The 27,215-nt window shown below is 46.1% G+C and overlaps 1 protein-coding gene across 1 annotated transcript; it reads left to right on the top strand.

The window, feature by feature from the left end:
* The first annotated feature begins 564 nt into the window (after window positions 1-564).
* Window positions 565-26,110, top strand: tjap1 (tight junction associated protein 1 (peripheral)). Its single transcript, XM_079169433.1, is given in 12 exon segments — window positions 565-758; window positions 11,952-12,049; window positions 12,331-12,374; window positions 13,496-13,645; window positions 16,177-16,205; window positions 16,659-16,820; window positions 18,229-18,295; window positions 19,549-19,656; window positions 20,933-21,016; window positions 23,348-24,004; window positions 24,097-24,497; window positions 24,499-26,110. Coding segments are annotated over 9 exon segments (1,902 nt in total). The 5' UTR covers window positions 565-758; window positions 11,952-12,049; window positions 12,331-12,374; window positions 13,496-13,525; the 3' UTR covers window positions 24,773-26,110.
* Window positions 26,111-27,215: the final 1,105 nt, after the last annotated feature.

The raw sequence follows: 27,215 nt of genomic DNA, 5'->3' as shown, positions 1-27,215 counted from the left end.
CTCCTCTACTCCCTATCTCCTTCTCCTCTACTCCCGATCTCCTTCTCCTCTACTCTCTATCTCCTTCTCCTCTACTCCCTATCTCCTTCTCCTCTACTCTCTATCTCCTTCTCCTCTAGTATTTTTCATTTTAAGATGTCACTAACATTTTTAAATCTGAAATTACAGTTTATTATATACATTTTATTGAATGTTTGGCATTTTATGTGGAAGTGCATCTCCCTCTGTCTCTCTGTGTCTGTATATATATCTGTATATATATATCTGTATATATATACAGACATATATATATATATGTCTGTATATATATCTGTATATATATATCTGTATATATATACAGATATATATATACAGACATATATATATATATTGAGGTTTTCGTACATTACTTGAGGAGTAAACGACTACTAGAATATGTTGTAAGTATTTCTTTATATATTTAGAGTCAAAGTATTTTAATCATTTTATTTTATTCCGTCCACATTAAGGTGTGTGACGTCATCACGCAGGACGTCTGACGGGCTCGAGGATTCCTAAGGATTACCCGTCATGCCCCGCGGGTAAAGATGGCGACAGCTGAGCCCAGCAGCAGATGAACTTTATCGGCTGTGAGTGACCGTTAGACACCATCGAAGAAGAAGAAGAAGAAGAAGAAGAAGGCTCGGTGCGTCTCCTCCGGATGTTGATCTCCTCCTCAGACCGGAGGAGCGGACCGAAGCTCCGGATAAAGTTTATCTGCTCTCCGCGCTGACTCACAGGTAAGCTCTGTAGTTCCGGTTCTGTTTGTTGTTCGGTGAACTGGGCCACAGTCAGACCCGCCGCAGGTCTGTCCCGTGTTAGTGTTGAGGCCCGGTTCGGCCCGCTGTGTCCGTCGTGTTTGTCCGCCGTCAGCCTGTGAGACCGCTCTGAGGGCTGCACTTTCCGCTCAAATACTTTTACTAGAGAACTGTCTCGTTCGCGTGTGCGCGCGCGCGAACGAGTGTGCGTGTTTTACAGATTCCTGTAGGACACGCCCTCATCACACCCACCTGGCTCTAACAGCCAATCACAAGGCTGGATTACATCCTGGGCAAAGTGACCCACTTCTCAGGGAGCCCAAGACCCTCAGAGACCCTCAGAGACCCTCAGGGACCCTCAGGGACCCTCAGGGACCCTCAATAATGGAATATATATTTTTGTAAACCAAATCAACCAGTTTAATGAGTGAAGTTCTGGACTTTTGTTAACCAGCTGTGAAAGAACAGATGTGGATCAGAAGAAGTCTACTTTAGTGAGTCCAGACCTGGTCTCGCCCTCCAACATCTCCTCTTGTTTCATGTTCGCTCATCTTCATCAGTAAACGGGTGAACTCTTCATCAGTAAACGGGTGAACTCTTCATCAGTAAACGGGTGAACTCTTCATCAGTAAACGGGTGAACTCTTCATCAGTAAACGGGTGAACTCTTCATCAGTAAACGGGTGAACTCTTCATCAGTAAACGGGTGAACTCTTCATCAGTAAACAGGTGAACTCTTCATCAGTAAACGGGTGAACTCTTCATCAGTAAACAGGTGAACTCTTCATCAGTAAACAGGTGAACTCTTCATCAGTAAACAGGTGAACTCTTCATCAGTAAACGGGTGAACTCTTCATCAGTAAACGGGTGAACTCTTCATCAGTAAACGGGTGAACTCTTCATCAGTAAACGGGTGAACTCTTCATCAGTAAACGGGTGAACTCTTCATCAGTAAACGGGTGAACTCTTCATCAGTAAACAGGTGAACTCTTCATCAGTAAACGGGTGAACTCTTCATCAGTAAACAGGTGAACTCTTCATCAGTAAACGGGTGAACTCTTCATCAGTAAACGGGTGAACTCTTCATCAGTAAACAGGTGAACTCTTCATCAGTAAACGGGTGAACTCTTCATCAGTAAACGGGTGAACTCTTCATCAGTAAACGGGTGAACTCTTCATCAGTAAACGGGTGAACTCTTCATCAGTAAACGGGTGAACTCTTCATCAGTAAACAGGTGAACTCTTCATCAGTAAACAGGTGAACTCTTCATCAGTAAACAGGTGAACTCTGCTGATACACAGTTCAGATGTGTCAAGTTGTAAGAGGTCAAAGTTCAACACACCTGAGGGGGGGCTGGGTACTGGTCTGTTGCTGAGTTCAGTACCTGTAATAACCTGTAATAAGCTGTAATAACCTGTAATAACCTGTAATAACCTGTAAACATTTAACAGGGAGAGCACTTTAAGGCTCAGGTGTGTGTTTAACTGTGTTTAGTTGTGTTCAGGTGTGTGTAGTTGTGCACGCTGTAAAACGTTCACTGTTCGTTTTATTACGTATTTTATTATGGTGCTGGGCGGTATGACCTAAAGTGTGTATCACGGTATATCACGGTATTTTCTTTGTGTGCATATACTTATTAAACAGACCCTTTCAGGTGAGGACTGTGGTCTTTAGAGCAGTTTAGACCCTTTAAAGAGACCAAACAGATATTTGACTTTCACGTGTGGCTTTACATGAGTTCTGCTCTGTGATGTCTCTCCTCGTCTCCTCCTGTGTCACGGTGTGGGGACATCTCACTGGAGTCAGGAAGCGTATCAGAATACTCTTATCTGATTGGTTAAACTGCATCACGTGACGTGCTTTACAACGCATTGGTCTGTGTTTTTCCTGCGCCGCTGAACAAGTGGCGTAAATGCTGGACAGGAGCGTGAATAACTGCGCTGCTTTAAGGCAAAGGCCCGCGACCCACTGAAAACGGGTCCACCACGACCCACCAGTTGAGAATCTGGTCTACAGGATCATGACGAGCGGTGAACAGCTGTTCATGTGGCGTGTCTTCCGTCTCTTCCTGTTTCCTTCCCCTACATTCCCCTGGGTCCTAAGTCCCTCCATGTACAGCTTCTCATCACCCTCTACGTACCGACGTACATTATAACAAACAGCACACATATTACAGTAATCAGCGTCTGACTCTATCGGTGCATCTCCAGTTAAAGTTATGAAGTTATGACCATGACTAGGGGTCCCTCTCAATACAGATAAGATAACTAGCTCCGATGCTAACGCTTTCGCCAGTGAACTATATCGCTAGCTGCCTGTTGAAGACGGACAGCAGTGTTCCGGCTGTGCACCGGTATGACGGTATGTGAAAATTCATATCGTACGGGAAATTGAAACCGGTATACCGCCCAGCACTACTTTGAATTAATTAAAAACATAAAGTTAAACTAAAGGATTGTCTTTGTTCATCTTCATCAACATAAATCTTATTACTTTATGACTTTATGAGTATAATTATTAAACCTGTGAGATAAACTTATCGTTTGTTTTCGTGCTGCGTCACTTTAAATGTTGCCACCGCAAGGAATTGTGGGTCGGAATTATCTCCTTTCCTTTGATAAAGGAAGGTCCAGTGTTTCCTATGCTAAAGGATATAGGAAAGGAAGCATTGAAGCACCTTTCCTTAGCATCTAGATGATTGTAACAGCTGTTATCATGAAGCACTCTTAGAGACTTCAGGTTCCTCGGTGAGGAACCTTCTGAAGAAGAAAGGACTGGTAGACCTCTGCCTCCTCAGTGTGTTGGTCCGTCCCTCTATCCGGTCTGACTTCCTGTGTGGCCCGTTGGTTCCTCCTGAACTGAGCTGTAGTGAGTGTGTTGTGATGTAGAGTGAGTGTTCTTAATTAAGATATCAGGCTGTGATACAGACACAAGACGTATTAAATGTCTGTGATTGTGACGCATGTGGACGATATAATCTATAATAATATGATCCCTCACACTGACTCCTATAGAGCTGTGCTGTTGCTAGGAAACAGCCTGAGTCTGTGTTGTCTTTGTGATGTCAGCAAACAGTGACAGGAAGTGAGGTCGCTCTGCTGTGAGGGAATCTGACTCTTGTTTGATGTGGACTGATCCAGGGGTACATCCCAAGTCTCTTAATTGCATCCTCGTTTCCCTCACTTGGGTCCTTTCCTTGCATCCTAGTCCCTCCCATCACGGATGCATGGAGGAAGCCAAGCGAGGAGAGAGGAGACGAGGAAACATGTTTTAAGAGACATGAGACGTCCTTTCCTCAGTTGCGTCACGTGAAGCGACGTCTGTTTCTGATGACGAGGATCAGCTGATCACATCTGGATCAGCTGATCACATCTGGATCAGCTGATCAGTCAGTCGGCTTTAACAGCTGGAGAGACTTTAGAGGAGTTTGTGTGTGTTCACATGATCCTCTCTCTGACTTTAATCCTTTCATCATAAAGTTATTGAGGGAACATCAGATCATGAAAACACTGTTTTTAATAAATGTAGAAAGTTGTTTGTGGTTCTTTTGTTGTTCAGACTACAATGAAGATCTATTTAAACCAGACGGTGAATCAGAAAGCTAGTGTGTGTGGGGGGGGGGGGGGGGCTGCACAATTAATCGAATTTTAATCGCGATCACGGTTTTGGCTGCCACGATTAAATGAGCATGATCGTCTGCGATGTTGACGTTTAAAATGCTACAGATCAAATCAAGCGCTTCCTCAACTAACAGTCAGCCAACCAGCAGGCGGAGAACGAGGGGGGAGGAGTCACATGTGCACCCTGCAGAAGTAGAAGAGTAGAGAGGAGGAGCTTGAAGGACGAGTACTTGTGCTTCATTTATTTATTTCCCCCCCCTGTGTTTGGTTTCTGTCTGGTTTCTGTTTCCATGAGTTTGGTTTCATGTTCATGTGAGTCAAGTCATACGAGCTCAGCGTATCAAGAACCTGTGACGGTAACGAACCTGTGAAAGTCATCTGAAGGAGTTCAGTCGTCACCCCAAAAAGGACAGAAGTCGCTCAGAGACGGTTGGTACAGTCGCCCCAGAGATGGAGGGTGGTCTGCTAGACCAGGGGTTCTTAACCTTTTTGACCTCGGGGCCCATTCACATGTTCACACTGTGTTGGTTTAACTGATCTCACTCTTGGTTTGATTTGTATTCAATAACTAAATCAAATCCACTCCCAGTTTAACAAGCAGAGCCCTCGTCAAATAACTGAGAGTGTGTGTGTGTGTGTGTGTGTGTGTGTGTGTGTGTGTGTGTGTGTGTGTGTGTGTGTGTGTGTGTGTGTGTGTGTGTGTGTGTGTGTGTGTGTGTGTGTGTGTGTGTGTGTGTGTGTGTGTGTGTGTGTAAACCTGCACACACAACAAGACCAACAGGCTAACAATCCAACAACTCAAGCTCCTACAGGAACACATGGAAAGGCTCAATTCAGGCTTATTAACACAAAAATAATTAATAATTAGATTTCACTACAGAAAAAAGGGAGACTCAAAAAAACTGAGAAAAAAATTGAAATTTGATAAATAAATATGTGGTAATAAAATAAATACAATCAAAATAATAAGTTTCACATTAAATAAACTATAAATACTATTTAAATAAAGTGCAAATGAAACCATAGCCTCATAATCTGACGACGACGACGACGACGACGACGACGACGACGACGACGACGACGACGACGACGACGACGACGACGACGACGACGACGACAACAACAACAACAACAGTTCTGCCCCTCTCAGTGAGACACCATCACATCCTGTGCTCTCTGAGGAGACTCCGGTCCGCTCAGTCTGCTTCGGGCTTTGGTCTTAGTTGCGGCCACGCTGGAGAATCCTGACTCACACAGGAATGTAGTCCTGAATGGGAGAAGGAGTTTCACAGCCCTCAGTTCTCGACACGGGTCCTCCTTTGAGACCGCATTCCAGAAGGAGCCCAGGTCCAGTTTGCCCCACTGCACCTTTAAAGTGCTGTCGGTGGAAACGTCCAGAACATTCCAGATGTGAGGGCAAAGCAACATCGTCTTCAGTGGGATCCACAGGAAATTGGTCCAAAATCCACATGTGCCCGTCTCTGGGACCCTCAGGACAGGATGTGAGAGGTGCTGAGAGACCGAGTCACCGATCTGCACCTGAGGAGAGTTTTCCAAAATGTCAGACAAAAGTGTAAACAGGTCCATCCTCTGCTCCTGGGCCCTCAGTCCACAACGCAAGGTTCCTCCTGAAACTTGAACTTTGTCTGCAACAACACATATGTTGCTATTACTCCCTTGAAGTGAGATGTTCAGCCGGTTCAGGAGGCAAGTTTAGCTGTGAACTCCGTGTTGGCATCGTCATGTGCCAGAGGAGACCTCATTCCTCAGTCCAAACAGACGATTGAGGACCATCTCACCTCACGGTGATGGAGCAGCTGGACACGATCTGCTTCCATGTCCTCTCACAGCTCGACAAAACATCTGGAGTTCACAGCTCTACTTTTAATGAAGTTGATGGTTTTCACACTCACATCCATCAGCTCATGGAACTCTGGGGACATTTGTTTACCTGCAAGGCTTTCACTGTGCAGAAAGCAGTGGGTCCATTTAGCTTCTGGTGCACGATCAAGTATCTGCTTGACGAGGCCGTTGTGCCTGCCAGTCATTGACGCTGCACATTCACTGCACACCCCAACACGTTCTCAGTGCAGCAGTTATCCACGCAAAGGAAACGTTCCTGAGCCGTAGCTCGTGTTGGTAGCTCTCCACAAAACAGTGTGTCTTCGTGCAAACTACTGTCCCAGCGACAGCGAACAAAAAACAGCGGCATTCGTGACATCAATGGACTCGTCTACTTTCTATTCTTTCCAGAAGCTGGTGCTGTATGTCTGAGGCCATGTCCGTGATACGGTGACTCACAGTGTCGGTTGAGAGTGGGACGGTCAGCAGCCTCTCCAATCACCTCACAGCGGCAGCTAACCAGCTCCTCCGCTGTGGTGAATGGTCTCTCACTCTGCGCCACACGTCTGGCTACGAGGTAGCTGGCTTTCAAAGCACATTTGGAGTCACCAGTCAGTGACACGACAGACCTGTTCTGCATCTGTGGCCCATTTTCCTTTCTCTTGAAGAATTCCACCGGCTCTCCCACGAGCGTTGGATGTTTGGTCGCGAGGTGTCGCTTTAGTTTGGAAGGCTTCAGTGCTTCGTTGGATAGCGTTAGCTCACACTCCACACACGGGGCCCTCGGCTCGGCCTCGTTGCCTCCGTTCACAAAGCCGAACTTAAGAAAGTCAGGATTCTACTTGCGCACACATTTAGACGTTTGGGGGGGTTTGGTACCACTGTCGTCTTCATTTTTTCTTTTTAAATACTTATCCATCACTTTCGCTACAGGCTAGCGGCTAGCTGAGTGTCGTCTTCTGCTTATTGGACGCAATACCGCCACCAGGTGGTGGGAAGCTGTACTGTAACTGAGCGTCTCATAACAGTAATATCTCTGTCTTTAATTGATAACCTATGCGGTCCCGCGGCCCACAGGTGCAAAACTGAAAGTTTTTTGCGGCCCTCTATTCTTAACCATGGGGCCCCGTGGTTAAGAATCACTGTTCTAGAGGACAGTAGTCTCCCCAGAGAAGGAGGGTAGTCTTCTAGAGAAGGACGGTAGTCTTCTAGAGAAGGACAGTAGTCGCCCCAGAGATGGAGGGTAGTCTTCTAGAGAAGGACAGTAGTCTCCCACAGAGATGGAGGGTAGTCTTCTAGAGAAGGACGGTAGTCTCCCCAGAGATGGAGGGTAGTCTTCTAGAGATGGAGGGTAGTCTTCTAGAGATGGACGGTAGTCTTCTAGAGAAGGAGGGTAGTCGCCCCAGAGAAGGAGGGTAGTCTTCTAGAGAAGGACGGTAGTCTTCTAGAGAAGGACAGTAGTCGCCCCAGAGATGGAGGGTAGTCTTCTAGAGAAGGACAGTAGTCTCCCACAGAGATGGAGGGTAGTCTTCTAGAGAAGGACGGTAGTCTCCCCAGAGATGGAGGGTAGTCTTCTAGAGATGGAGGGTAGTCTTCTAGAGAAGGACGGTAGTCTTCTAGAGAAGGACAGTAGTCGCCCCAGAGAAGGAGGGTAGTCTTCTAGAGAAGGACAGTAGTCTCCCACAGAGATGGAGGGTAGTCTTCTAGAGAAGGAGGGTAGTCTTCTAGAGAAGGACAGTAGTCTCCCACAGAGATGGACAGTAGTCTTCTAGAGAAGGACGGTAGTCGCCCCAGAGATGGAGGGTAGTCTTCTAGAGAAGGAGGGTAGTCGCCCCAGAGATGGAGGGTAGTCTTCTAGAGAAGGAGGGTAGTCTTCTAGAGAAGGACAGTAGTCTCCCACAGAGATGGACAGTAGTCTTCTAGAGAAGGACAGTAGTCTCCCACAGAGATGGAGGGTAGTCTTCTAGAGAAGGACAGTTGTCTTCTAGAGAAGGAGGGTTGTCTTCTAGAGAAGGAGGGTAGTCTTCTAGAGAAGGACAGTAGTCTCCCACAGAGATGGACAGTAGTCTTCTAGAGAAGGACGGTAGTCTTCTAGAGAAGGACAGTAGTCGCCCCAGAGATGGAGGGTAGTCTTCTAGAGAAGGAGGGTAGTCTTCTAGAGAAGGACAGTAGTCTCCCACAGAGATGGACGGTAGTCTTCTAGAGAAGGAGGGTAGTCTTCTAGAGAAGGACGGTAGTCTTCTAGAGAAGGACAGTAGTCTCCCACAGAGATGGACGGTAGTCTTCTAGAGAAGGAGGGTAGTCTTCTAGAGATGGACGGTAGTCTTCTAGAGAAGGACGGTAGTCTTCTAGAGAAGGACGGTAGTCTTCTAGAGAAGGACAGTAGTCGCCCCAGAGATGGAGGGTAGTCTTCTAGAGAAGGACGGTAGTCTTCTAGAGAAGGACGGTAGTCTTCTAGAGAAGGACGGTAGTCTTCTAGAGAAGGACAGTAGTCGCCCCCAGAGATGGAGGGTAGTCTTCTAGAGAAGGACAGTAGTCTCCCACAGAGATGGAGGGTAGTCTTCTAGAGAAGGACGGTAGTCTTCTAGAGAAGGACGGTAGTCTTCTAGAGATGGAGGGTAGTCTTCTAGAGATGGAGGGTAGTCTTCTAGAGAAGGACGGTAGTCTTCTAGAGAAGGACGGTAGTCTTCTAGAGATGGACGGTAGTCTTCTAGAGATGGAGGGTAGTCTTCTAGAGAAGGACGGTAGTCGCCCCAGAGATGGAGGGTAGTCTTCTAGAGAAGGACAGTAGTCTTCTAGAGAAGGACGGTAGTCTTCTAGAGAAGGACGGTAGTCTTCTAGAGAAGGACAGTAGTCGCCCCCAGAGATGGAGGGTAGTCTTCTAGAGAAGGACAGTAGTCTCCCACAGAGATGGAGGGTTGTCTTCTAGAGAAGGACGGTAGTCTTCTAGAGAAGGACGGTAGTCTTCTAGAGAAGGACGGTAGTCTTCTAGAGAAGGACGGTAGTCTTCTAGAGAAGGACAGTAGTTGCCCCCAGAGATGGAGGGTAGTCTTCTAGAGAAGGACAGTAGTCTCCCACAGAGATGGAGGGTAGTCTTCTAGAGAAGGACGGTAGTCTTCTAGAGAAGGACGGTAGTCTTCTAGAGATGGAGGGTAGTCTTCTAGAGATGGAGGGTAGTCTTCTAGAGAAGGACGGTAGTCTTCTAGAGATGGAGGGTAGTCTTCTAGAGATGGAGGGTAGTCTTCTAGAGATGGAGGGTAGTCTTCCAGAGATGGAGGGTAGTCTTCTAGAGAAGGACGGTAGTCTCCTGCAGCGAGGGACAGTCATCTTCTAGAGGTCGGTAATCATCCCCCTTGACGACAGTAGCTGATCTTTATTAGCATGACGGAGTAGAAACCACAGCAATCAGAGCAGAGCTCTAAACAACAACATCATTAAACTAGTGCTGGGCAACGATTACCATTTTTTATCGCATGATTTTTTTGCGATTAATCTCATTGTTATGCGCAGAATTCAGTAATGAATCTAAAGTAGTGTGTTGAGCTCTTCTATGTTAAAGTGCTGCTCTATGAACTAAAGCTCAACAACATTTGGTTTAAACACTTTAAACTCATCAGGTTCTTGTTAACAGCAGGATTCTCTTCACACAGCAGCAGTTATAACACAGTTATAATGATTCTGATCATAGATATTCAGCGTGTTCACAACTTTATCTTCATGTGTGTCAGAGATGAATTTAAATATGCATCTTAAAACCTGCAAACCGATCTACGTCATGTTTTTATGTTTGTTAAACATTCAGTAGTGATAACTAAATGATGTGATTATTATACATATTACAAACTAAACACTTTAAAAACTCTAAACAATAATTTAAATGAATCATGTATTTGTTGGTATTTTGGTCAGACACTATGCTACGCTGATTAGCGTAACATGTGTGGTGTTTGTTATAAATGTACGTTGGTACATAGAGGGTGATGAGAAGCTGTACATGGAGGGACTTAGGACCCAGGGGAACGTAGGGGAAGGAAACAGGAAGAGACGCCACACAAACAGCTGTTCACCGCTTGCTGCCGCTACAAAAAAAACTGTGTTAACGAGCGATAAAATAATTGTTTCCGTTAATGAATGAATGCGATAATAACGTGTTAACTTGCCCAGCGCTACATAAAAGCTTCTGACGTCTGAAGGTGAGAGGATGAAGAGCACTTCATCTTCACATGGTTTACTCTCAGAAGGTCCACTTTTATATTTTATTAAAGTGAAGTCGTCTCGTTGTGTTTGCTTCAGTGAAGCAGAAAAGCTCTGAGTCTACTGATCCACCTCCAGACCTCCAGACCTCCAGACCTCCAGACCTTCAGACCTCCAGACCTTCAGACCAGGTCAACTGTCTCCTTACAGCTGGGAAGAGGAAGGGAAGGAAGACATGAAGGAAAGGAGGAGTAGAAATAACCGAAAAAGTATTGAAAAGAAAGCACAGAAGGAAAGGAGGCAATGACTGCTGTAAGGAAACAAAAACTGTGTGAAGGAAACATGAGATTATAGTAAATATCAAGCAGAAAGAGGAGTGAAGGAAAGAAGGAGGTAGTGTGCAGGAAATAAAAGGAGGAAGAGAGGGAAACGACAAAATGGAGCACATGAAGGCAACGAAGTGGAAGGGAAGGAAACAAAGAGGACATGAAGGACAGAAGAGGAGAGAAGGAAACAAAGAAAGTATGGTGGCAAGGAAGGAAGCATGGAAACAGCGAGGAGAGGAGGTCAAGTTGACAAAAAGAATTAAGGAAAAATGAACTCTTGTGTTTTTGTGAAGGTGAAGATCAGAAAACAGCAAACGTTTGTTTTATTCATGCGTTGGACAAAGGAGACGTCAGTGTGTCCTTGACGCGTCCTCTCCTCTAACATGCTGCTACCTTCATGATTATGTAATATAACTCTTCTATCAATCATTCAAACGGCACAGAGCCGCCTCAACGACTCCGGCAATAGAGAAGGGGGTTGTGGGTAATGTGTTCTGTCCGACCGGCAACCCACAATGCATCTGGGCTGACAGACCTCAGAGAAAATCCTGAATGAGTCATAAAACACTTTTATCAGAAAATCATTTCATTGATTATCAAAACAACTTTTTCGTGTGTGTGTGTGTGTGTGTGTGTGTGTGTGTGTGTGTGTGTGTGTGTGTGTGTGTGTGTGTGTGTGTGTGTGTGTGTGTGTGTGTGTGTGTGTGTGTGTGTGTGTGTGTGTGTGTGTGAGTGTGTGAGAGAGAGAGAGAGAGTGATTACATTGCACAGGGGTTTATCTCCGCTCAGAGAGGATTATGGGTAGGATGAGCTGGTGGCTGCTTTCTGATTGGCTGATGTCAGTCACTCCCTCAGCTGGGTGGAGAGAGAGGCTGATCAGACCTGGAGTCAGATGATGACTAATTGAATGAAGACCTGTGTGTGTGTGTGTGTGTGTGTGTGTGTGTGTGTGTGTGGGGGGGGGGGGGCGTCATATCGGTGTGATCTAGTTTGTCATGTTCACTGAACCACATTTCACTTCTAGTCCAAAATATATTCATCGTGTCACCGTCACACACTGACTCCTCAGGTGAGTCACACACTGACTCCTCAGGTGAGTCACACACTGACTCCTCAGGTGAGTCACACACTGACTCCTCTCAGGTGAGTCACAGCAGCTGTTGACGGTGTTCTTTCCACGTCTTGTGTTTCAGGTGAGTCCTGAGGACGAGGCTCAGAGGAGGAAGAGCACTGAATGTGTGAGGACCAAACCTGCAGAGAGGATGAAGAGTTTTCGGTGCTGACGTGCGAGGTGAGGATGTACACACACACACACACACACACGCACGCACGCGCGCGCACACCTGAGACTTGCAGGCTCAGGTGAAACAAAAAGGTTCTAGAATGAACGTAGAACGGACATCAGACTGCTGCTTCAAAAGAAACTAGCGATTGTTCCGGTGACATCCCATCATGTAGACTCACATTCATAACATGTTATGTTAGAACATGAACATGTTAACTTATGAAGTGGTGTCTAACTGTTCTTCTGATCAACGTGTGAACATGAACAGGTGACGCTTGTTGTTTCAGGTGTTTGTGTGGATGTAGTCCGCTGTGGAACAGATCACCATCAGGTACTTTCATTACCTCACATCCTACACAAACACATGTTTTATACTGAAAATCAGCTCAGAGAGGAAGAGGAGGGTGAGGGGTGTGAGATGAAGAAAGAAAGGAATGAAAGAAAGAAAGAAAGACGTGAAATAAGTCCAGGTAGAGGAGGAAAGAGGTGGAGAACCAGTGGAAGAAGAAAAGAAAGTAGACGGACATGAAATGAGTCAAAATTATCAATGAGTCAAATTATCTGGGTCTGAGGACGGACGGTGTCTGTGTGTGACACATTGATCCATGGCTCCTCATTGGTCCCCACAGCCAGAACATGGTCATGTGACACTGAACACGTCAGACCAGTAGAGACCAGTAGAACAATACTTTACTATTTGTGTATTATTGTATTCATCTTCAGGGGTAAAGTGTTACTGTTAGCTTGTGATAGCTCTCTGTCATTGACATAAACATGCTAATGCTGACATGCTAACGATGCCCTCATTCAGATCAATGGAGCTGCACTTCCTGTTCTGGAAACTGTTTGAGATCAATGTGTCGCCTGAGGCACGCACGCACACATAGACACACACATACACAGTACATGTATTGACACACTTGTGAGGACCACCATTCATCTGTTTTTAGTTTTGGATCCTACAAAGGGACGTTTTTAAGACAAGGTCCTTACAGTGAAGGTTCAACACCTGGTCCTCACAAAGGCACAATTATCAAACACACACACAGAATCTTGTGTTTGGACCTTTGTCCAAAATGTCCTCACAGTAACGGTCATGGTCCTCACAAAGGTCATAGTTCAGGAGTACACAGACACACACCCCTAAGGACCTATGATATACTTGTGAGGACGGATTTGTTAGTGAGGACACGTGTCCTCAGTGCAGGTCAGAGCCTCCGGGCTCGTCCTCTTAAAGCTACAAAGAGACGAGCAGGTGTGTGTGAGAGAGAGAGGCATGTTTGATGTTGATGAGGGGCGACCGAGCATTGATCTGCACACAGAGAGAGAGAGAGAGAGAGAGAGACAGTAGTGACAGAGTCCAGTCCTGGTTGAGGCGTTGTGCTCGGAGGTCGGCGGCGGTTGGCGGGCGTCATCGTCGTGTTTATCTAACTCTTCTTCTTCTGCTGGCAGCACCGACAGCAGAGAAGAAGAAGTCCCAGGATGACGAGTGCGGCCCCGGCCAGGAAGCCGTACCGTAAGGCTCCTCCTCAGCACCGCGAGACACGTCACGCCCCGTCTGTCGCTCCGCCTCCACCTGCGCAGCAGCCCGACATCAATCAGGTAAACCGCCACCCGTTAAACACAACTCCACCCCTCCCCCGCCTCCCAACCGCCACCTCTCAGTGGCCGCAGGGCTTCGGGTCGCAGCGCGGCCTCGCAGCCTCGCTGCTCTCGGACAGCGAGCTGGACGTCTCGAGCCTGTCCAGCGTGGAGCTCTGCGTCCCGCCGCTTTTCAGAGGCCACCGGCACAACCGGACCAGAACCACAGCGGTGGGCGTCACCGCGAGTCTCTTCGTCGGCTGTGACGGCGAGGATTTTCCGACGCATCGAAAGCCCGCCGCAGCCAGGAAACCCTCCTCTTCCTCCTCCGCCCGCGGCGCCAGAGGAGAGTGCCACCACCGCACTCAGACGGCCACGCCTCCGAAGGGGATCCTGAAGCAGCCGGCCTCGCTGGGCGTGGAGCACGCCTATGACATCATCAGAAAGTCTAAGTCAGAGGAGCAGCTGGATGACATCAGAGAGCGTGGCGGTGCCCTCGTCCACCTGCCCGCCCGCTCTCTGGACCGGTCGGACCAGTGGGCGCCGGCCTCGCGGCGGTCCTCGGACCCGCCTTCTCCCTGCAAGACGGACTGCAACTGGAAGATGCAGGTTCTGGAGGAGAAGATTCGCTTCTCCAACTTCCTGGACGAAATCACCTGTCGCGTCCTAAGCCCCGCCCACCTGACACTGCTGGGCAGGACGTCCTCCAGCGAGAGAGGAAGCCCCACCCCCCACCAGCGCCACGGCGTCCCCGCCTGCAGGAAGCAGGGGGCGGAGGAGGTTACGTCTGCCGACCGTAGGAGGCGCTGGGACGACTGGGTGGCGGCCATGCAGCGGCCCGGCAGCTGGTACCAGCCGCTGCAGGAAGAGAGGGCGGGGCCTAAAGAGGAGGTGTGGAGGGTAAATAGAGGAGTAAAGATGGAGGTTCAGGAGACAGAGGAGCCACTAAGGCACAAACACAGGCCTCCTGCTTCTAATCAGTCTCTTCTGTCCCACATCAAGGTAGGTCAGAGGGGCACCTTCATCATCATCATCATCATCTCCTCCTGAAAATGTTTTATGTTTTATTGTGAAAGGTCTTAAAGTTCTGCATTAAGATATGAAGCTTCTTGTTCAGGTCCACACTGGTTCAGGTTCAGACCGTGTCCTCCTCTCTAGGTGTCTCCAGATAGCAATGATGCTAAGCTAACGAAGACGTTTTAGATATATTATACCTCGTTATATAATATAAACAGACACATGTCTCACTCCTTATTGTTCCCTGAAGAACATATTTTTTACAGATTATTGACCAACACGGACGGAGATTTGAAAGAAAGTCTGTTTGTTATTTTTAACTGAATCAGTTAATCAGTTAAGTTAATTTTTGTCTTCAGACCGCAGCGTTAGTCCCTGGAATACCCAGAATGCAACAGTACAAAGGTCAGGAGATGAAACCTAAATCTATCGTAATGCAACCATCGGCTATAAATCTCCACATGCTCTGATATTGATCACCAATAATGAACTTCAGGGAACTGATATATTGTTTATAACGAATCATCACAGCAGAACGCAGCGATCTGATTGGCCTTTTAGCAGCTTAGTCATTGATTTTACGGCTCTGGAGGCGATCGATCAGCTGAGAGGTTCCATTGTGTCCCAGTGCATTCTGGGATAGGACGTGTTTCCATACGTCGACAGAGATCGATGAAGAAACAGGAAACGTGTCGTCTCATTGACGTTTACTGACCTGACATCACTGACGGGTCACGTGTCCGTCATGTGACCCGTCAGTGGTCCAGACAAAGTCCTGGAAACGTTTTAAAATTCCAGTCAATCAATAGTCCCAATCAAAATATGTATTTATTTTTGATGTTTTCATTTTAACAATAAACAATGTTTGTACGGCTACAGCTAACTATTTATTTATACTTATTTATATTAGTGCGTAACAATAAACAATACAAGAGAATAAGACACATTCAACAAACAAACAAATAAGATTATTAGAATTATCATCGATTATGTTTTTATTAAAAGGCAAGTTTTTATTCAGCAACAAGTCAAAGTGCAAAAGAAACGCATGATAAAAATACATTTAATTAAAAACTCACTGAAGACCCAAGAGAATAAAAATGATCAGAATTCATAATGAATTATAATTATTTGTTTGCTCTGTAAAATGTTAGAAAATCTCAAAGTCCAAAAGTCTGCCAGAAGAATCAAATGAAAGTGATTATAATGAAACTGAATGATGAATAGTAGATATTGTTTAACTATTGATGAAATGATTAATATAAATCTGACCTGTAGTTAGAACCCTGCTGACCATCCTCAGGCTCCGCCTCCAGCAGGTGAAAACAGGATGCTGATGAGGTCGCCGGGGTTACAGATGTTTCTCATGTTCTAACGTTTCTAAACAGCTCGTCTTTGAAGCCAAACCTTTGTAACGTGATGAAACATCAAGAACATCATTTCTGTGTTTGATTATCATGAAAGATGTATTAATAAATAAATAGATGTATTTGTACATTAATACCTGAGACTGACCTCCGTGTGTTGTGTTCCAGGAGGCGTTATCAGACTCTGACCGGATCAGGTGAGATTCATATCAATCTAGTGTTTTGTTAGTAATATTATTATTATTATTATCAACATTAGCGCTGCTTCATCAGCTCACATGATTATCATATGATAATTAGTTATTAATGATCATTAATAACTAATTATCATGATTATTAGTTATCATTTAAGAACAGCACTGACTCATCTCTTCTTTCATCCACGACCCAACTGATGTGTTCATTGTACTTTTAATTGTAATGATTTATAGTTGTACAATATTTACCTGAGGTCTAGTACAATAAAAAGTAATATAATTACCTCTGAGATGTAGTACACTAAAAAGTACAATATCTACCTCTGAGATGACATTCATTTAAAGTACAAGTACCTCACAACAGCCCAGTAGTTTGTTTAAATGTACTTAATGTTAAACTCAGAGACCGTCTTCCAGTTATGACCTCACTGACCTCTGACCCCCACTACCCAGAATCCTCCAGCAGCAGAAAGAGGATCTACAGCGACGCCTCTCTCTCTCCACCCACAAGACGGAGGCCATGGAGGCGGAGTTTGACAGCAGCCGTCACTACATGGAGGCGGAGCTAAGCCGGACCAGAGACGACCTGGACAAGATGAGGGACAAGTTCCGCAGGTGAGGACTCTGATGATCCAGATCAGTTATATTCTCTTATTCTCTATAACTCTTCTGTGACTCGTCTATGACTCTTCTGTGACTCGTCTATGACTCTTCTGTGACTCGTCTATGACTCGTCTGTGACTCTTCTGTGACTCGTCTATGACTCTTCTGTGACTCGTCTATGACTCTTCTGTGACTCGTCTATAACTCTTCTGTGACTCGTCTATGACTCTTCTGTGACTCGTCTATGACTCTTCTGTGACTCCTCTATGACTCTTCTGTGACTCGTCTATGACTCTTCTGTGACTCGTCTATGACTCTTCTGTGACTCGTCTATGACTCTTCTGTGACTCGTCTATGACTCTTCTGTGACTCGTCTATGACTCTTCTGTGACTCGTCTATGACTCTTCTGTGACTCGTCTATGACTCTTCTGTGACTCGTCTATGACTCTTCTGTGACTCGTCTATGACTCTTCTGTGACTCCTCTATAACTCTTCTGTGACTCCTCTATAACTCTTCTGTGACTCCTCTATAACTCTTCTGTGACTCGTCTAACTCGTCTATGACTCTTCTGTGACTCGTCTATGACTCTTCTGTGACTCGTCTATAACTCTTCTGTGACTCGTCTATAACTCTTCTGTGACTCGTCTATGACTCTTCTGTGACTCGTCTATGACTCTTCTGTGACTCGTCTATAACTCTTCTGTGACTCGTCTATGACTCTTCTGTGACTCGTCTATAACTCTTCTGTGACTCGTCTATAACTCTTCTGTGACTCGTCTATAACTCTTCTGTGACTCGTCTATAACTCTTCTGTGACTCGTCTATAACTCTTCTGTGACTCCTCTATAACTCTTCTGTGACTCCTCTATAACTCTTCTGTGACTCGTCTATAACTCTTCTGTGACTCGTCTATAACTCTTCTGTGACTCCTCTATAACTCTTCTGTGACTCCTCTATAACTCTTCTGTGACTCGTCTATAACTCTTCTGTGACTCGTCTATGACTCTTCTGTGACTCGTCTATGACTCTTCTGTGACTCGTCTATAACTCTTCTGTGACTCGTCTATAACTCTTCTGTGACTCCTCTATAACTCTTCTGTGACTCCTCTATAACTCTTCTGTGACTCGTCTATAACTCTTCTGTGACTCGTCTATAACTCTTCTGTGACTCCTCTATAACTCTTCTGTGACTCCTCTATAACTCTTCTGTGACTCGTCTATAACTCTTCTGTGACTCCTCTATAACTCTTCTGTGACTCCTCTATAACTCTTCTGTGACTCGTCTATAACTCTTCTGTGACTCGTCTATAACTCTTCTGTGACTCCTCTATAACTCTTCTGTGACTCGTCTAACTCGTCTATGACTCTTCTGTGACTCGTCTATGACTGAGCTCAGTAACACTTTTCTTTCTTTACAGACTCCAGAACAGCTACACAGCGTCTCAGAGAGCCAATCAGGATCTAGAAGAGAAGCTTCACGCTCTGGTAACTGTGTGTGTGTGTGTGTGTGTGTTTGTGTTAAAATACGCTTTGTCTCCTTCTGGAGAGCTTCTTTGCAAAGAGGAAAAGGCCGCTAAGGAGCCAGAAGAAGAGACGACAACTTCCAAGAAAAATAAAGCTTCATTTAACAGACAATATCAGGAGTCTAATTAAATATCAGGAGTCTAATTAAATATCAGGAGTCTAATTAAATATCAGGAGTATTTCTCACGCTCTGCAGACTATGAGGCCACAGATGAAGATCAGCTGCTGGAGGTTGTAGATGACGGAGGCCTTAAAGTCTGTTTGAGACAACAGCTCTGCTGGTGTTTAGATTATCTGAGATCTCCACTAAACACTGAAACCTGCTTCCATGTCACACCTCCTCTCTGTGAAGATGTTCTGCAGTGACAGCGGTCAAACATAACGCAGTAGTCTGGACATGAGGACTTCAGGTGTCATCGTCTCCTTTAACCAGACGGGACGTCCCGCTGCAGAGACCAGCTCAGCTCCACTGATTCAGTGTTGGGAGTTGTAGTTTTTGTGCATTTTATATTTGTTTTAATGCCGATCGTATCATTTTATTTCGTCGTGTTTATCCGCCGCACGTTGAATGAGGGTCCGTGTAACATGAAGCCGTCCGTGGAGCATTAAAGGTCGAGGACCTCTGTCCTACGCGATGATGTCACTCCAACAAGGCGTCTCTCTGTCCAATCAGAATGTCTGATTTAATGAATGTGTCTCGTTGTGATGTCCTTTCATCTTCTGTCTCCTCTTCCTTCATGCTGCTCTGTGATGGACCAACTCATCTTCATCCTCTTCATCCTCTTCATCAGGCTGCTGTCAGTCAAACATGGGTTCATGCAGTTGGGTTTATTCATGTTCTTCCTCCTCCTCTTCCTAACTCTTCTTCTTCTGTGGTGTTTCTGTCTGAAGCTGTCAAACATTAATCTGATTCAACTGATTTTATATTTATTTAACATTATTTATATTATTGTATTATTATTCATTTATATTATTGTATAATTATTGATTAATTTGTTGTATAATTATTAATTTAGAAAGGATGAATATTAAAATACTGATTTGTATTATATTTGTAATAAAAAAAAAAGAAATTATGTAAAAATCATAATAATAATGATTTTGAGGTTCCCAGTGTATCTGAATGTAGGCCCGCCTCCTGTCACCTCAGGCTCCTGATTGGCTGACTCACTCTGATGACAGTTGATGATGTCATGTCTCTGCTCCTCCCACAGCTACGGAAGGTTGAGAGGGACAAAAAGACAATGGACCAGGAGATCGTGGAGCTCACCAACAAGCTTCTGGACGCCAAGAACACCATCGACCGCCTGGAGGAGCTCAACGTGAGTACAAGTGATCTGATACCAGCACCACTAATGCTGGACCCCCTGCTGGACCCCCTGCTGCTTACTACGGGCAGACAGGTCGGTGGATGATGCAGTCAGCATGGGACTGCATCACACGCTGCAGTTTTTCTTTTTTAATACATTTTTTTTCTGTCAAGATGGGGTGCTGAGTGTTCATTAATGAGAAATAAAATGAAGTTTTTTGATTTTAGCAAATGGCTGCAATGAAACAAAGAGTGAAAGATTTAAAGGGGTCTGAATACTTTCCGTACCCGCTGTGTGTCCCCAGAGCAACACTGGACGTAACGATGGTTCCTATCACATATTAAACCAAACAAAAATCCATCTTCATACAAATAATAATATATAAACAAGCATCTTAAGGCTGCTGCAGATGTAAAAACAAAAGCATTTAACTTCCCAGAGCTGCTGTTCACTGTTTACAGACAAAGTCCATCCTCCTTTCTTTGTTAATAAAGAGTTTAATCTCACGGTGTTCAGAACATCCGTGTGTTTTAGTTCCAGTCAGAAGTTCTTCTGGATTCATGGACGCCAGTGAAGACAGTCGAGCCTCCTCAGTTGTGTTTCTTGAACACGTTTTAATGCGTTTGAGGCTGAACATGTCGCTCCACAGAGGCAGCAGATGTTGGGATCGTCACCGCCCAACATGTCACGCTAGCCCACTGACCAATCACGTAGCTGTAGGCCAGCTATCAGCTCTGACACGTCAAAGAATACGCCCACCATGTCAAACTAAAGATCTGATTGGTTGAACACTATGACAATCAACAACATCGTCCCCATTCATTTAACCTGCACATGGATTCACTGGTGAGTCTGCAGGCCTGGGGCCTCTCTTCTACCTAGAGACACAGAGGTGAACTCTGATTGGATCAAAGCTCTACTTAAAACAAGCTGCACTGAAGCAGAGCAGCTGAGGAGCACAGTAGCTGAGCCTACAGTCACAACTGTGATAGAATCTGAACTGTAAGTCGCTTTGAATAAAAGCGTCTGCTAAATGCCTGTAATGTGATGTAGTACGAGTCTGAATACTCTGATACTAGTACTGCTGTAGTACGAGTCTGAATACTCTGATACTAGTACTGCTGTAGTACGAGTCTGAATACTCTGATACTAGTACTGCTGTAGTACGAGTCTGAATACTCTGATACTAGTACTGCTGTAGTACGAGTCTGAATACTCTGATACCCTCACTCTATGCTGTGTTTGTCTGACGGCCTTTCATCTTCCTCTTCTTCTTCCTCTTCCTCAGGAGCGCTACAGACAGGACTGTAATCTGGCCGTCCAGCTGCTCAAATGTAACAAATCACATTTCAGGAACCACAAGTTTGCTGATGTGAGTAACTGTGTGTGTGTGTGTGTGTGTGTGTGTGTGTGTGTGTGTGTGTGTGTGTGTGTGTGTGTGTGTGTGTGTGTGTGTGTGTGTGTGTGTGTGTGTGTGTGTGTGTGTGTGTGTGTGTGTGTGTGTGTTATACTATATTGATCTTAGGGAGGAGGTTGGGCGGAGTTTAGGGAGGAGGTTGGGCGGAGTTTAGGGAGGAGATTGGGCGGAGTTTAGGGAGGAGGTTGGGTGGAGTTTAGGGAGGAGGTTGGGCGGAGTTTAGGGAGGAGGTTGGGCGGAGTTTAGGGAGGAGGTTGGGCGGAGTTTAGGGAGGAGGTTGGGCGGAGTTTAGGGAGGAGATTGGGCGGAGTTTAGGGAGGAGATTGGGCGGAGTTTAGGGAGGAGGTTGGGCGGAGTTTAGGGAGGAGGTTGGGCGGAGTTTAGGGAGGAGGTTGGGCGGAGTTTAGGGAGGAGGTTGGGCGGAGTTTAGGGAGGAGGTTGGGCGGAGTTTAGGGAGGAGGTTGGGCGGAGTTTAGGGAGGAGGTCGGGCGGAGTTTAGGGAGGAGGTCGGGGTTATGACCCAACTTCTGCATGGGCCATCATGGCGAAGTGGCACGAATTGAGCACAAATACAATGCGGTGGCTGTTTGGCCTACATTGCATTGGGAGTTTACAGGTTAAAAGTGTAAATTGGAGCAAAAGTGTACTGAAGTCGGAAATGCTACGGGGGCCGCGATTCATTTTCTACACCGAAGGCCAAATGGGGGGACTTCTGCCTTCTGGGTATAATTCATTGGAAAACATGGAAATGGATCAGTTCTCACCGCACGATGCCAGGTTCGACCAGAGACACGTCCGTTATGTTACCGGATGCACAGGGATGACCCCAAATGGTTTAAAAAAGGCCAAATTAAGCATAATGAATCAAGTTATCAGAGGGAAAGTTTGATGCAAAATTCAGGCAGTTTCAACCTTTTTCACAGATTATATGTCCATTTTTACCATTGCACCAATTACGATTATTGGCCTACATGACTTGCCCATGACATATAGTTGAAATGGCATTTCAACTACATTTGATTGGGCTCTCATGTAAGACAAAAATCCCAACCCAAAAGGCAAAAGTAACCCAAAAGGCAAAAGTAACCCAAAAGGGAAACTCAGGACAATTACTGCCATTTGGGTCGGAATTATTGGCCTACATGAGAGCCCAATCAAATGTAGTTGGGTCCTATAAAAACACTAATAAATGACTTGTTGTTGTTGTTGTTATAAAATTGACATATGGTGGACACAAGAGGACACTCTATTAGGATTAATTGGTTTGATCTCATTAGCATGCTGCTAAAAGAAGATGGCTTTCCAGAGGGCTGAGAGACGGGGTCTTTGGTGAGCGAGCTCAGGACCTCAGATAGGAGGTTGGGTGCAATTTCCAGACTGTTTGAGCTATTTGATGAGTTATTTAGCATTTTGTAGAAATGGAGGACAATTGGTTCAATGTTGGCAGATTGGGTTGGGATTATTGGTCTACATGGTCAGCCCATACATATGTAGTCGAAATGGCAGTTTTAGTTATAAGGGAACTGCTATTACCCAGACAAAAAGGTCAGACTTTGGGAAGGTAGTGTAGTCCAAATTTCAGCTTCCTAGTTCATTGTTATGTGGAGATATCTCGGTGGAATATATGCGAAATTGACTACATTACTATGAAGAAAGTGTAAGGAGTTTCCCATTGTTATTCACACCATTTAATCTATGGGCAAAGGGGGAATTACCGTCCAAACTTCAGCTTCCTAGCCCAAAGGGTTGTGAAGATATTTAGGCCGAAAAAGGCACATTTTATTAAATTACAATGAAGAAATTGTGAATTGCAATTTCTCCAATCATTTTCATACAAGTGAATCTATAGGTCGAGAGGATAGTACAGTCCTTTCTAGGTCAAACTTCAGCTTCCTTCCAACTCAAAAAGTGTAATTTCGACTATATCTGATTGGGCTCTCATGTAGGCCAATTATCCCAATCCAAATGGCCCATTTGATCTAATTTCTCCCAAACAATATCTCCAGTATGCTCTAGGCTAGGAGGCTGAAACTTATGAGGGGGTATACCTGGGAACAGCCCACCAGGTGCGCAAAGTTTCAAGCAAATCGGATGAGTTAGAGTTTTGAGCAAAATCGATGCCTTGTGCCCTTACGGCCCAATATTAATGTAGTCGGAAAAAAAGGGAGGTCGGGAGGAGTTTGGGGAGGAGGTCGGAGAGGAGGTCAGAGAAGAGAGCAGGGAGGAAGTCAGGGCGGAGTTCATGGAGGAGGTCTGAGGAGGTCTGATGTGGTTTCTGTGTTCCAGCTCCCTTCTGAGCTTCAGGACATGCTGAACAAACACATGAAGACGAGTCTTCCGGAGCAAGACCCCGCCCCCGGCGCTCAGGACCCCGACACCCTCAGTTTGACTCCCGCCGACGTGGTGCCGACCTCGGTCATCGCCCGAGTCCTGGAGAAACCCGAGCCGCTGGTCCTGAATTCGGCTCAGTCCAGCAGCTGCAGCCGGCCCGTCTCCGAGGACGTGTTCGTGCACGTGGACATGACGGGCCCCCCGAGCAGCGGTCGGGACGCGGCGCAGCAGAACGGTTCCTGTCGCAGTCAGAGCAGTCTGGATGGGCAGTCGGGGGGCGAGGAGGGGGGCGGGGCTCCGTCCTTCGACAAGCTGAACCCGTATCCGGTACCGCCGCCCCCCCACCCGCTGTACCCGGGTCGCAAGGTCATCGAGTTCTCATCTGACGACAAAGTGAAGATCCCAAAAAACTCGCCACTGCCAAACTGCACCTACGCCACGAGGCAGGCCATCTCCCTGAGCCTGGTCCAGACCGACGACGAGCGCATGGCCCCAGCAAGCCCCGCCCCCTCCTCCGGTGGGGGGGGCCACCACCGCACGCCGCCGTCACAGCGGGACGCCACCAGTGAGCCGCTGTCGGGTCAGTCCAGCCCGTTCAGCAGCCCGCCGCAGGTACACACACACACACATATATATTATATATATATATAAGTGGGAGGAGCTTGTTTGTCACAGGTGTACTAACTTAAGCCCCTCCCTCTCAGGCCCTCAGCGTGCTGGCGAGCTCCGGCAGCTCGGAGGAGGACCTGCTGGCCAACTGGCAGCGGATGTTCGTGGAGAAGACGGCGCCGGCGCGCGACGGCTCTGCGCTCCACCGCACGGCGTTCAGCAGTCAGACGGCTCAGGAGCTGCAGAGGAGGAGGCCACCCGCCGGGGGCGGAGCCTCTTCAGACCGCCACCGGGCGGCGTACTCAGACGGGGAGGAGGGCTCGTCGGCGAGGAGCTGGACGCCGAGCCGAGGATCCAGCCTCGACACCGACACCGACACCGAGCTGAGGGCCGGCCGGAGGGCCCGCACGGAGGAGGGGGGGGGGGCTGCTGGTGGACCTGGAGGACGACACGGCGGACACCATGGCGACCAGCCACGGCAACGCCCGCAGGAAGGAGTTGGAGGAGGAGGAGGAGGAGGAGGAGGAGGAGGAGGAGGAGGAGGAGGAGGAGGAGGAGAGCTCCGCCGAGGAGAGCTCCGCCGAGGAGAGAGACATCCTCCCTCATGACATGCCCGTCATCTCTTCGCCCCGCCTCCTGGATCCTGACCCCGAACTCGCTGCCGCCCCCACGAAGCGTCCCCAGAAGAACCCGAAGAGGATGGGGGTTCACCACCTGCACCGCAAAGACAGCCTGACCCGAGCCCAGGAGCAAGGCACGCTGCTGGACTGAAGCCTGTTCCAATGGCAACGGACCTGTCTCACACATCCAGGATAAAGCCATGCTCTACCCAATGCTGCCGTGTGTGTGTGTGTGTGTGTGTGTGTGTGTGTGTGTGTGTGTGTGTGTGTGTGTGTGTGTGTGTGTGTGTGTTTGTCAGAGAAGAAGAAGAAAGAAACTAAAATGAACTAAAAACTTTACGGACGTCTTCGCCTTGTTTCCTGACAGGAAGCTTTTATTTTGAAGAGAACAGATGAGACACACACCCTCTCTCTCTCTCTCTCTCTCTCTCTCTCTCTCTCTCTCTCTCTCTCTCTCTCTCTCTCTCTCTCTCTCTCTCTGGAAGGTTGCGAGTACGACGCCGCGCTGAAGGTCAGACTTTTATTTTCTCGTCTCTATTGGTCGGTGATTTCCTGTCATATTATTTAGTCTCCTGATTGGTTGTTCACGGACCTGCAGGGGGTGGGGCTTAGTTGTTTTTGTTGTTATCACCTTTTAGTTGTTTATTATATGAATATAAATCCATTATTAACAGTTTGATTGTGTTTCTGTTGTTGTGGTTTGGTGCTACGGAAGCATGTTGGTGCCAGAAACAGAAACGGAGCTTTGACTTTATAATAAATACAACAGATACGAGATAAAACCTCAAATCTCAAAATGTTATTGATTGAAATCAGTCAGATAAAAACCTTATTGATCCAAAAACCAAACCTATTCAAAGTTATTTATATATATATATATATATATATATATAATGTACTCCATTGTGTTTGGTTTTCTTCCAAACTTCCAGATGATTTAAAACGTGTCGGGTGTTATTACAGTCGTAAGAATAATAATTATAATAATACTAACATTAATAATAATAATAACATTATCAATAACAAAAGTCAGATTATTATCAATAACAATAATAACAGTCCCTCGTGTTTCTGGCACTCCTGAGCTTCCGTACTTTAACTCCATCGTTCTTCTTCTGTGGTTCGGGTTCATGAATGTTCACAGCTGTGATTGTGACTTATTGATTGATTGACCTTTTCAGAGTCTTTACTTTTAAAAACAGTTTTTCTTTGATTTCTCAGCAGTGTTTCATGTTTTCACAGGAAGTATTGATCACATATTGATCAGCACTGTTAGAACTCAAAGCTTCAGTCTGTGATCGATTCTTAACTGGTTTCATCAGTTAATTGATTAATTTGTCTTAAAAGGAATTAACCAATCACAGACTGAAGCTTCTTGACCATCACTACTGGTGCATTATGGGATAAAGGTACTGTCAGAGTGCATGATGGGACACAAACAACGATGAAACTTTATTGACACGTTTGCAGCAGAACAGAAAATAATAATAAATGCATTAAAATAAAAGAATATTTGATGATATTTTACATTTCCACCAGATCTCTTGTGTTTCTTTCTTCATTTAATGATCTATGATTGAGGTACTGGTGAGCTAAGCTAACAGGGCTAACAGTCTCTGTGCTAAGCTAGCCTAAAGATGTTCTGGTATAACTCTCTCTAGCTTTATTTGGATGGCACTAAGCTAACAGGGCTAACAGTCTCTGTGCTAAGCTAGCCTAAAGATGTTCTAGTATAACTCTCTCTTTAGCTTTATTTGGATGGCGCTATGCTAACAGGGCTAACAGTCTCTGTGCTAAGCTAGCCTAAAGATGTTCTGGTATAACTCTCTCTTTAGCTTTATTTGGATGGCGCTATGCTAACAGGGCTAACAGATATGATGGAGGATGTTTTTAAAGTAATTTAAAGAGTAAATCAGAAGAAGTCGTCCACCGGTTTGTTGATGTTTTGAAGCCTCCAGCTTGGCGTTTAAGTCGCCGCCATCTTGGTTTTTGGAGCCAGGAGTGACCATGAGTGGGTGGAGCTGGAGACGGACTGCTACAGGCAGCGACCTGTCAATCACCGTGTAGCCCCGCCCTAAAGCATACCCTGCATCATCCTCCTCCTCCTCCTCCTCCTTTTCTTCTTCTTCTATCCTCAGCTGTAATTATTAGAAGAACAAGCGGCTGCCATTAAATATTAACGTTTTAATACCGTCAGAAATGGGTCGCTAATACTTTAGTGTGTGTGTGTGTGTGTGTGTGTGTGCGCTTCTGTTTTTGTGTGCGTGTGTGTGTGTGTGTGTGTGTGTGTTTGTTTGAGAGAAAGAGAATCTAAGTGTTTAATATTTCATACGAGTCGTCGGATGTTCAGGAGACACAAGGACAGAACAGGGTGTGTGTGTGTGTGTGTGTGTGTGTGTGTGTGTGTGTGTGTGTGTGTGTGTGTGTGTGTGTGTGTGTGTGTGTGTGTGTGTGTGTGTGTGTGTGTGTGTGTGTGTGTGTGTGTTGAACTCTGGGTATAAATAGACTTTACATCTGGACTTGTGAAACTTTAATGACTTCTTCATGAATATAATTGGAGACATTCGTCTCAGTGAAAGTCAAACACTCTTCTT

Source organism: Pholis gunnellus (genome assembly GCF_910591455.1).
Source record: "Pholis gunnellus genome assembly, chromosome: 11".
NCBI lineage: Eukaryota > Metazoa > Chordata > Actinopteri > Perciformes > Pholidae > Pholis > Pholis gunnellus.
This window is presented reverse-complemented; position numbering and strand designations above follow the sequence as displayed.